Genomic DNA, 11,663 nt, shown 5'->3' with positions numbered 1-11,663 from the left:
TTTAATAATAATAATACATTTAACACACACATTAAATTAGCACATTAAAATAGAGGGCAGCTACTCGACATTAAAAGCCTTTTTAAAGAGGTGGGTTTTGAGTTCTTGAAGGTGGGGAGGTCAGAACAGGCACGGAGCGGTTGGGGCAGTGAGTTCCAGAGTGTGGGGGCGGCGATGGAGAAGGCTCTGTCTCCCCAGGTTCGGCGCTTGGTCTTACAGGGGAGGGACAGGAGGTTGGCGATGGAGGAGCGGAGGGAGCGAGATGGAGTGTGATGGTGGAGGAGGTCGGTGAGGTATGGAGGGGCCACATTATGGAGGGCTTTGAAAGTGATGGAGGACCTTGAACTTTCTTCCCCTCTCTCTTTCTCTGTCTCCTCCCTGCCTCTCCTCCCCTCACTGCTCTCCCTCTGGGCGAGGCGAAAGTGAAACTACGCGCCCGGTAAGAGCGCGAGGGGGAAGTGTTGAACGCACGACGCGCGGAACCTCCTCACAAACAAAGCTCAGATCAGCTTAAGCGCGATGTCCCAACAAAGGAATATCCTGAATGCCCTCCAGGATCTAACGGAGGAAAAGTTCCGCGAGTTTTGCCACGTCTTGACCGCGCTCGACGAGCAGCCGCGCGTCAGAACCTCTGAGGTGGAGGGGAAGAGCCGCGTCAAGATCACGGAGCTCCTGGTGTCGCGCTTCGGCCAGAGTGGAGCTTTGAGCAGAACCATCACAACTCTGAGGGACATCGGCTGCAACAACGAGGCGGAGCGTCTGGGTGAGATGGGTCTTGTTAGTAGCTGGTCAATAGTGTTTGTTTGGAGAGAGTGATTTTATCTTGACAGTTGACAGCGTTTAAGCCGCGCCCTTTGCCGTGTCTGTTTTCCAAAAGGCTGTTTCGGGGGGAGTGCGCTTTTTCTCTCAAGGCCACACGTGCAGACTGACCTGCCCCGCGTTTTGTTGCACTAAACACATTTTACTCCTTTGAAATATGAGACAACAGAACTTATCGTCTCATGTATGCAGAGCCGGTGCTGGCCCATCTGGGGCCCTAAGCAAAAATCCACACGGGGCCCTACAGTTCGCATCCCATGGTTATGTAGCAGAGTGGTATATTGTGGGTCTGATAAATTATATCACATTAAAATTAAAGCCAGACAACGCCACCTAAGTTTAACTTAGGACCAAAAGCAAAAGGTCCGTTGATTGAGGCAGAAATTATATTTAAGTTAACAGTTTTTATTTTGTTTATTATGAGTTAGCTTAGTTTCGGTTTGTTTCATCATTGTTTCATGATTTTCACGATTAAAAGACCAGATATCCATAATACATATATCCATACTCCGTGGTTACATCTTGTTCTTGGAAAAATAATAGACAGGAGCAGAACAGCAAGACGGGCAAGGCAAGACAGCAGGATGCAGACTGAAGAGATTCATTTTCTGTAGCTTGGATATTTTAGTTAGCTCAAATTACAGTAATTTTATCTATACACCGAACAAAACAAACCGCCTTAAAATACGCAGTCGTGCGCCATCAGCGACTTCATTACGGCCGGGTGGCAATGACGCCCTCAACACCGGCCACCACACCACTGAGACGGACGCACGCCATGGCCCACAGTAGAGCGCCATACGCTGCTCGGCGGGAGCTCATAACAGCACTACAGAGGAAACTACATTAGGATCTTTGCTGACAATACGTTTAGGACAGAAATAATCTTGCATCCTGGCATCGCAGAGGATGGGGCACCACGGCACAAACGCCACACCACGCCCTACGCAACTTGCATAATTTGCCTATAGGAAAAACCGGCTCTGCATGTATGTGCCTTCTTGTCCATTTTTCAGAAAATAGTTCACCCTGTTGTTATTGCCATTTACTTTTTTTCTTTTGAGTTTTGAGAAGCTATATAGGAACAGGAAATTGATGTTATCGACATTCGGAACTAACCAGGCTAACGCCATGCTGCTGTGTGCGCTCAAATTATTTCGAACTGCACAACAGCCTGGGGACCATGGCCCAAATTTTCCGGTGGCTTTGGGAACCAATCACAGAGCGAGGAGGGATGGCAAGACGATGACGCGCTATTCGATATACGGAAGCTTGTAGTTTATTCACGGATAATAAAAAAAAAGTTTATTTACGGATCCAACATGTCAGCAGCAGACGCGACGCTATTTTTCGATCAAGCTTTAGACCTTGTTCTAAATAATTTAGCTCAAAAGTTTACAGCGGGTACATCATACGTCATCTCATACGATGATACGATTGGCTGTGGCTATCGCCCAATAAACGACTATGGACGATCGTAAACCACACCTCTCCTACGAGAAAATGAATTGGTGGTCCCCAGACTAAATATCACTTGTGATTTTAGTCTGGTGTCAGCCAGGCTAATTCGGAACAGGGGGTGGGGTTAACTTAGTTAAACTTCTCCTCACTCCTTTTTGGACATGTGCATTTGTATATTTGGCTGTTCAAGGGAACTGACAAGTTTGCTTTTGTCTTTTTGATTTGTAAAAGCCTTTTTGTTTTAAATTTTGTAAAGGTGCGTTATGTTTTTCCACTGTGAGTGAATCTTTAAGCGGTAAATGTGTTTGATGAAATAGATGTAGATCATCTCGTGCACCTTGTTCTTTAGAATTTCTTTGGAAATATCACAATTTGCAAATGATTTTATGTTTTGTTTCACACAATTTGTGGCGTCATAGAAAATAAATCCAAATCCTTTCACTCCGTTACTCACAGCACTCAAGTAACATTTACTCTTGTAAATATTTTGGCTCCTCCACCCACCTCTGGGGAACCCAAGCACTTTTCAAGCCTTTTATCTAAAGTTTAGAAGTGTTGTTTCAGTGTTTGTGTTTGGGCAAAAAAAAAGAGGAAATAAAACACTTTGAAGCTTGTCTTCATCCAAGGTTTATTTCTCAAGTTCTACTTTTACTATTTGAGGTCACAGGTGTGAGTGACCTCCTCGTCCTCCTGTAGAACAGAGTTGTAAAGGTGAACCTCCTTTGTCCCAAAAACTCGTTTGAAAGAGACGAGCTGAGTGTCTCTGTACATTGTCCCTCAGATTAAAGATTAAATTATAAGCAGTGACATATTACAAAAGTAACACGTTACAAAAATATACTGCTTAATAACGAATAAGGAATATAACTTATATGTTCTTACTTACTTTATATGAAAACGCGTGGTTGACTTTGCACATTTTATAAAATTTGTTAAACATTTAGACTTCCAGACTGTCACTTTAATGTCCTCAAAACAAACAAAAAACAAGACAATGGGGGAAGCAAAGAAAAATGAAATCTCTGATTGCACTTATGCTCAGTGGCATCATTACTGTATTCAGTTTATATTTGGCCAAAAGTAACTCAAAGTAGTGTAACTCAGGTACAGTTTTGAAACAGTGATATGTAGTAATACAAACATGTTACAGAGCTGTAATCATTAATATAGAATATGTTACAATTTTAAAGTAACTTTCCCAACACTGACAGTTATAATGTACTTGACTGTTTGTGTGGAAGAGAAGGAGCCTTTACTTTACTTTACTTTACTTTACTTTACTTTAGCACACATTACGTCCTGAGCCAGACTGTACCTTTGCTTTATTTAGATGTTTCTCTTGTTTTGCAGAAAAGGAAGCAAACCTGTCTCCGCCACAAAGGCACAGATCAAGGTCGAGGACGCCTCCGCCTGAATTTTCATCAAGTAATTATTTCAGAAACCCTTTAGTAAAGAAAGTGTCTTCTCATTCGCTCAGTGTCTTGCAGGAGCTCACAGAGAGGTCGTGATGAGGCAACAGAAGAAAATAGTTTTTAGTTTGTTCCCAAAAGTTCCTTTGTTCAACATTTCTGTTTGTGATGAGTCCAGTCTGCTTCTCCCAAATCTACAAAAGTCTATCTATTTTAATGTATCTATTTGTTTATGTGCATGTTAATGAACAGATTCTAGAATTAATCTAGATTAATCTAGATTAAAAAAAATAATCTATACCCACCTCTAATATATATATGTTATTACTTACTTTATATGAAAACGCGTGGTTGACTTTGCACATTTTATAAAATTTGTTAAACATTTAGACTTCCAGACTATCACTTTAATGTCCTCAAAACAAAACAAAACAAAACAAGACAAAGGGGGAAGCAAAGAAAAATGAAATCTCTGATTGCACTTATGCTCAGTGGCATCATTACTGTATTCAGTTTATATTTGGCCAAAAGTAACTCAAAGTATTGTAACTCGGGTACAGTTTTGAAACAGTAATATGTAGTCATACAAACATGTTACAGAGCTGTAATCGCTAATATAGAATATGTTACAATTTTAAAGTAACTTTCCCAACACTGACAGTTATAATTTACTTGACTGTTTGTGTGGAAGAGAAGGAGCCTTTACTTTACTTTACTTTACTTTACTTTACTTTACTTTACTTTACTTTACTTGACTTTAGCACACATTACGTCATGAGCCAGACTGTACCTTTGCTTTATTTAGATGTTTCTCTTGTTTTGCAGAAAAGGAAGCAGACCTGTCTCCGCCACAAAGGCACAGATCAAGGTCGAGGACGCCTCCGCCTGAGTTTTCATCAAGTAATTATTTCAGAAACCCTTTAGTAAAGAAAGTGTCTTCTCATTCGCTCAGTGTGTCCTGTAGGAGCTCACAGAGAGGTCGTGATGAGGCAACAGAAGAAAATAGTTTTTAGTTTGTTCCCAAAAGTTCCTTTGTTCAACATTTCTGTTTGTGATGAGTCCACTCTGCTTCTCCCAAATCTACAAAAGTGTATCTATTTTAATTTATCTATTTGTTTATGTGCATGTTAATGAACAGATTCATTCTCAGCCTTTCCCCACTCACACTCTCAGTTAGCTTTCAAATGAAGCCTATCGGCTGTATTTACTCCAGTCAAGGAGCTTTTAGATTTGTGTATAGCAGAGACATAGCACTCAGTAAAGGTGAGGGTTAAGCTCCGTCAGTGGAATCTCTATAGCTTAAAAACTACTGCTGATAAACTGATGTGTATATTTGTTTCTTCCAGAGCCATCGTTGAGCAGAGACGACTCCAGCCCCACTCCCCGAAATGATCCCAAGGAGCTGCTGTCGTCTGTTCGTCCGGACTTCGTTAAAAATGTGTCTGGGGCCGTGCTCGACCAACTGCTGGACCGACTTCTGAGGCAGAAGCTGCTGAACAAAGGGGAGATGGAGAGTGCGAAGCAGAAAGGACGAGCGGAAAAGGCCCGATATGTGGTGGACACTGTCCTGGGGAAGGGCCCAAAGGCTGCTTCATTTCTGATAAAGGAATACTGTGAACTCGATCCTCGTTCAGAGCTCTGCGACAAACTCAGACTGTAGCTGATGGGAGCGGGACGTCCCGTGCTCGGCAGCCAAATATGAGATTTAAATATGTTGATTACCCACTGCAACAATAACGTTTTCTGTGTCGAACCTTTTTTGTATTGCAGGCGACAATGAGATCTAAATTGTTACAGAGTGTGCCTTTAAATAAATGTCATACATTTTGTGAAGGTTCCATGAGTTTATACACTTGCAGAAGTATTTCATGCAGGAGCGAGCCATGAAGCTGCTTTCACTGCTGGTGATTAGGACTGGGTACCGTAAGTTTAGGTACTACTGATATTGAAAAAATAAAAGTATTGAAAAAAAGTTATATCTTTAGAGACCAAGTTTTGATGCTGTTGGTCCAGGGACTGCATGGAAAGGAAGTGACTTAGTTTAAGCTCAAATACATGATACAGGTTTAAAAGAAATAGTATTTTATGGAATGAATTAACGTTATTGTTCTGTTTTAAGCAGGGGCTGACTGGGACTGAAAAACAGCCCTGGACTCTGGCCAGCCTGGCCCAAATTAGCGTATATGCGACACTTCCAACTAATTACATATGTTCCAAATACATATGTTCACCTCTTACCACCCACCTTAAAGGGGCTAGATGCAAGTTAGTCATTTTATTCTCACTACTGCCACCTCAGGTCTTACGTGTAACTGCAGCTTCTTTCCTAAGCTGAACCTGAATTAACACCTTTGTGAGTGACTTTAGAGGCAGTTGTGGTGAACAGGTCTGAGCTCATTCTACACATTAGGACATGGAGGAACACGTAGGGGGAGGAAAATACTTAGTTTTAACATTTTTATCTTATAGTCCCTTTAACCGAGAGCATTTTCTCCAGTTCGGCTGTACCCAAATCCACTGCACCACAGTAACGCCTCATTTGAAAGCTAAAATCTAGAAAAGTGATGTTTGTTACGTAGTCGCTGCATTTTGTTTGTTGATGCTTGTTTTTGTTGCTTTTTGCTGCTTTTTCATTTCTTTTTTGTGGCTTTTTGGCGTGTTTTCGTCACTTTTTTGTCTTTTATTGTTGTGTTTTTGTCTCTTGTTTTTCAGGGGGGGTTGTCATGTTTTTGTTGTTTTTTCATCGCTTTTTTCATTGCTTTGTCGTCACGTTTTTGTCACATTTTGTTGTTTGTTGTTATGCTTTTCTTTTAAGCTTTTAGATTTGGGTAAAGCTCGGTTGCGCCCGGGGGTGAGGGTAAGGTAAAGGGAGAGGCCAGACCGGTGGCCCTAGAGCCAGTGGCCCTTCTGTGCTCTTCCTGGTTTTATGGTTCCAGAGGACAAATATTTTAGTACCTCACACAAAACCGACAATTGATCCTGGACCGTGATCGAAAGTAAAGGCGCCATAATAATAACCATACGTCCATTGGGTCACAACAATAATGGTCAATTACTCACGATTACACAAGTTCCATAATGCACCTTTAAGGTACGAGAATTCAAGATTTCAGGAAAATAAATGACATTGAAATTAAACTCTTATTCATTTGTATCACATGAAGCAGACTGACTCAAGAGTAAACTTTATTTTTCATTATTTCTTCTACTCAAGTAAATGTAGGCCTAAAACTGTTACTAACTTACTTCAAACTCATGAGTACTTATGCTCCATGCTACTTAACTCAAGTACCTGAATAATTTTGTTACTTGTCTTCATGGCTCAAGGCTGAGGTGTCCCACAGGGAGGAGAAACCGGTACATATTCCTTTATACCTGCAGCGATCTCTATTGTAAATACTGTGTGGATTGACTGTTGTGATTCAAGTCTGAACTGGAGGACCTTGTGAGTGTGTTTGTTTTGTATGTTTCTATTTTTTCATTTGTTTTGCTGTAAAAAACAGTTCCCCCTTTGGAGAGACAGAAATAAAGTGAAGTGAAGTAGACTCACCCCCTCCTTCTCTTCCCATACTGTCCCCCCCCCACACTCTCTCACTGTCTTTAATAATAATAATAATACATTTAACACACACATTAAATTAGCACATTAAAATAGAGGGCAGTTACTCGACATTAAAAGCCTTTTTAAAGAGGTGGGTTTTGAGTTCTCTCTTGAAGGTGGGGAGGTCAGAACAGGCACGGAGCGGTTGGGGCAGTGAGTTCCAGAGTGTGGGGGCGGCGATGGAGAAGGCTCTGTCTCCCCAGGTTCGGCGCTTGGTCTTACAGGGGAGGGACAGGAGGTTGGCGTTGGAGGAGCGGAGGGAGCGAGATGGAGTGTGATGGTGGAGGAGGTCGGTGAGGTATGGAGGGGCCACATTACGGAGGGCTTTGAAAGTGATGGAGGACCTTGAACTTTCTTCCCCTCTCTCTTTCTCTGTCTCCTCCCTGCCTCTCCTCCCCTCACTTCTCTCCCTCTGGGCGAGGCGAAAGTGAAACTACGCGCCCGGCAAGAGCGCGAGGGGGAAGTGTTGAACGCACGACGCGCGGAACCTCCTCACAAACAAAGCTCAGATCAGCTTAAGCGCGATGTCCCAACAAAGGAATATCCTGAATGCCCTCCTGGATCTAACGGAGGAAAAGTTCCGCGAGTTCTGCCACGTCTTGACCGCGCTCGACGAGCAGCCGCGCGTCAGGACCTCTGAGGTGGAGGGGAAGAGCCGCGTCAAGATCACGGAGCTCCTGGTGTCGCGCTTCGGCCAGAGTGGAGCTTTGAGCAGAACCATCACAACTCTGAAGGACATCGGCTGCAACAACGAGGCGGAGCGTCTGGGTGAGATGGGTCTTGTTAGTAGCTGGTCAATAGTGTTTGTTTGGAGAGAGTGATTTTATCTTGACAGTTGACAGCGTTTAAGCCGCGCCCTTTGCCGTGTCTGTTTTCCAAAAGGCTGTTTCGGGGGGAGTGCGCTTTTTCTCTCAAGGCCACACGTGCAGACTGACCTGCCCCCCGTTTTGTTGCACTAAACACATTTTACTCCTTTGAAATATGAGACAACAGAACTTATCGTCTCATGTTGTTTTGTGCCTTCTTGTCCATTTTTCAGAAAATAGTTTACCTTGTTGTTATTGCCATTTTTTTTTTTTCCTTTTGAGTTTTGAGAAGCTATATAGGAACAGGAAATTGATGTTATCGACTTTATTCGGAACAGGGGGTGGGGTTGACTTAGTTAAACTTCTCACTCCTTTTTGTGTTTTAAATTTTGTAAAGGTGCGTTATGTTTTTCCACTGTGAGTGAATCTTTAAGCGGTAAATGTGTTTGATGAAATAGATGTAGATCGTCTCGTGCACCTTGTTCTTTAGAATTTCTTTGGAAATATCACAATTTGCAAATGATTTTATGTTTTGTTTCACACAATTTGTGGCGTCATAGAAAATAAATCCAAATCCTTTCCCTCCGTTACTCACAGCGCTCAAGTAACATTTACTCTTACTCTTACTTACTTTATATCAAAACGCGCGGTCGACTTTGCACATTTCATAAAATTTGTTAAACATTTAGACTTCCAGACTGTCACTTTAATGTCCTCAAAACAAAACAAAAACAAGACAATGGGGGAAGCACAGAAAAATGAAATCTCTGATTGCACTTATGCTCTATATTTGGCCAAAAGTAACTCAGAAGTAACTCAAAGTAGTGTAACTCAGGTACAGTTTTGAAACAGTAATATGTAGTAATACAAACATGTTACAGAGCTGTAATCGCTAATATAGAATATGTTACAATTTTAAAATAACTTTCCCAACACTGACAGTTATAATGTACTTGACTGTTTGTGTGGAAGAGAAGGAGCCTTTACTTTACTTGACTTGACTTGACTTGACTTGACTTGACTTGACTTGACTTGACTTTAGCACACATTACGTCATGAGCCAGACTGTACCTTTGCTTTATTTAGATGTTTCTCTCTTGTTTTGCAGAAAAAGAAGCAAACCTGTCTCCACCACCAAGGGACAGATTGAGGTCGAGGACGCCTCCGCCTGAATTTTCATCAAGTAATTATTTCAGAAACCCTTTAGTAAAGAAAGTGTTGTCTCTTTCGGGTCGCTCAGTGTGTCTTGTAGGAGCTCACAGAGAGGTCGTGATGAGGCAACAGAAGAAAATAGTTTTTAGTTTGTTCCCAAAAGTTCCTTTGTTCAACATTTCTGTTTGTGATGAGTCCACTCTGCTTCTCCCAAATCTACAAATCCGCCACAGAGGTGGGTAGAGGAGCCAAAATATTTACTCAAGTAAGAGTAACTTTACTTTGAAATCCTTTTGCTCAAGTACAAGTAAAAAGAATTGACCCAAATGAATGCTGAAGTAAAAAAGTAAAAAAGCACTTGGACAAAATGTTACTCGAGTACTGTGAGTAACCGTTTAAGTCTGATTTATGTTTCAGTTGTGACAAAAATTCTGAGAAACAAAACATGTGATAATGATTTAAAAATAGATATTTCTGAACAAAAAGGGGCACAAAAAAGTCGATATGAAGCTTTTGTAAATTTAAAATTGACTCACAGGGGCAGAAGTAACTATATTTTTACTCAAGTAAGAGTAAAGATACTTCATTACAATATTACTCAAGCAGTAAAAAACACTGAATGATATATGCTACTCTCATAAGTACAGTTTCTTTAAAAAGTTACTTGAATATGCATTTCCCCACGGGGACAATACAGTAGTACTACCCACCTCTGCTCAAATATATATTGTGTACTAACACTGACAATAAACAGAGATGAAGCATTTTATTTGGATTTTTGTAATAATAATAAATAAAATTGACTGTGATCCCAACCTTTACGTAATATATAAATACAATGTATGTATATATTAGATAAAAGTTAAATCGTTTGAACCCTAAATCATTTGATTTGTATAAACTTGAAAGTTATGAAGAGTTTGTAATTCAATTGTTTGATTATCAACAAACCAAAAGCTTTAGTATCCATGAAGGTAAATTATTTGATCTTTATAAACTTAGAATTAAATCAAATTGTTTAATTTTTAATAGTTTTATGTTCAACTAAGATCACATTTTTAATTAACTGATATTGTAAGATTTAAGTTTGTTAAATTAAATCCTTTTTGGCAAACAATGGCGTCAGAGTTTTATTGCTAAATGCTCAGGGTTTACAGTGTAGATGGAGTTTTTAAACACCACAAAGATTATGGTCATTTACATTTGCTATAAAATATTGACTCTCTTCTTCTTTTGCAGCCGCTGGAGCGTCTGCTGCTCCGGCCATGGGTGAGCACATTTCACTATTAGGTTTCAGTCAGTTTTACATTTAAAGCACAGTTTTAATCCTCTCTCTCCTCAGAGGGACACTTCGTGGACAGGCATCAAATCAACCTGATCAAGCGGGTCTCCAACATAAACCCCATCCTGGACCATCTGCTTACGAAGAAGGTCCTCACACAGGAGCAGTACGACCAGGTCAGAGTGATCCGCCCCACACAGGAGCAGATGAGGCTCCTCTTCTGTGGGCCCCTGAAGGCCGGAGGACCCCGGAGTAAGGATGAGCTCCTGTCAGCGCTGGAGAGGGAAGAGAAGTATCTCATGATGGATCTGAGGGGGACAAAGTGAGGGCGAGACCTGCCCCGGTCCCTCAAACCAGGCCTTTTAAAAGTTCTGACGTTAAATGGGTGTTCAGTGATGGGGAGAATACTTTAAAAATATATTTTTTTACTTAATATGCCTTGGAAGGTAAATGAAATTCAGCACCAAAACTCTAACAAAAGTAAAGACAAGGGTTTCCGTGGGGCATTAAAAAGCATTCAAAGTCATTGGCTGAATTATGCCGTAATCAAGGCCTTAAATGTAAAAAAAATAAGGCATAAAATCTACATTTCATGGTAAATTGTAGCATTACTCAACTGTTTAAATTAATTGAAAACATCAAAATGATGGTCTGTGTTGGCTGAAATTGACAACATTTCATCCTGTTTGATGAAATGTTTGTAAATATTAAACTTTTTTTTTTTTTCAGAATTTGTGGCTTTAAAATATCATATTTGTGGATTATAATGTCTTTAAAAAGCATTCGATTTGACTCCCTTCTGCCTTTTGTCACATTTTCTGCAAAAATGTGACAAAATGTGACAAAAATGTAATAAAAAAACAAAACAAAATGTGACAAAAAAAATGATAAAATGTGACAAAAATGTGATAAAAATCTGACCAAAAATGTGACAAAAAAATGACAAAAATGTGAAAAAATGTGACAAAAATGTAATAAAAAAAATAACTGAAAGACTAAAAAACACTGTTTGAAAACATAAAACCTCTGCTCATGACTAACTGCAACTTTTATAAAGTACAAGAGACAGATGCTTTCATTTCGTCCATATATGTATATTTATACATAAAATATGTAATGAAAGGCGAATTCCA

General features: G+C 40.4%; 2 protein-coding genes across 2 annotated transcripts; both read left to right on the top strand.

Moving 5' to 3' along the window:
* The first annotated feature begins 442 nt into the window (after window positions 1–442).
* On the top strand, window positions 443–5,435 carry LOC306966447 (uncharacterized protein). Its single transcript, XM_079561211.1, has 2 exons — window positions 443–763; window positions 5,036–5,435. Exons 1-2 carry the CDS (start codon window positions 520–522, stop codon window positions 5,347–5,349), a joined length of 558 nt encoding a protein of 185 aa, XP_079417337.1. The 5' UTR covers window positions 443–519; the 3' UTR covers window positions 5,350–5,435.
* A 2,313-nt stretch (window positions 5,436–7,748) lies between these two features.
* LOC306966337 (apoptosis-associated speck-like protein containing a CARD) lies at window positions 7,749–11,007 on the top strand. Its single transcript, XM_079561065.1, has 4 exons — window positions 7,749–8,058; window positions 10,488–10,517; window positions 10,591–10,888; window positions 10,930–11,007. The coding sequence occupies exons 1-3, from the start codon at window positions 7,815–7,817 to the stop codon at window positions 10,854–10,856; spliced, it is 540 nt and encodes a 179-aa protein (XP_079417191.1). The 5' UTR covers window positions 7,749–7,814; the 3' UTR covers window positions 10,857–10,888; window positions 10,930–11,007.
* Window positions 11,008–11,663: the final 656 nt, after the last annotated feature.

Source organism: Gobius niger (assembly GCF_951799975.1).
Source record: "Gobius niger genome assembly, chromosome: 8".
In the NCBI taxonomy this organism is placed as follows: domain Eukaryota; kingdom Metazoa; phylum Chordata; class Actinopteri; order Gobiiformes; family Gobiidae; genus Gobius; species Gobius niger.
The sequence above is the reverse complement of the archived record's forward strand: the minus strand, read 5'-3'. Positions and strand labels throughout refer to the sequence as shown.

Coding starts and splice junctions, on each gene's coding strand:
- LOC306966447 (XM_079561211.1), top strand. CDS start 520: ATGTCCCAACAAAGGAATATCCTGAATGCCCTCCAGGATCTAACGGAG. Junction 764..5,035: donor CAACGAGGCGGAGCGTCTGG/GTGAGATGGGTC, acceptor TGTTTCTTCCAG/AGCCATCGTTGAGCAGAGAC.
- LOC306966337 (XM_079561065.1), top strand. CDS start 7,815: ATGTCCCAACAAAGGAATATCCTGAATGCCCTCCTGGATCTAACGGAG. Junction 8,059..10,487: donor CAACGAGGCGGAGCGTCTGG/GTGAGATGGGTC, acceptor CTTCTTTTGCAG/CCGCTGGAGCGTCTGCTGCT. Junction 10,518..10,590: donor GTCTGCTGCTCCGGCCATGG/GTGAGCACATTT, acceptor CTCTCTCCTCAG/AGGGACACTTCGTGGACAGG.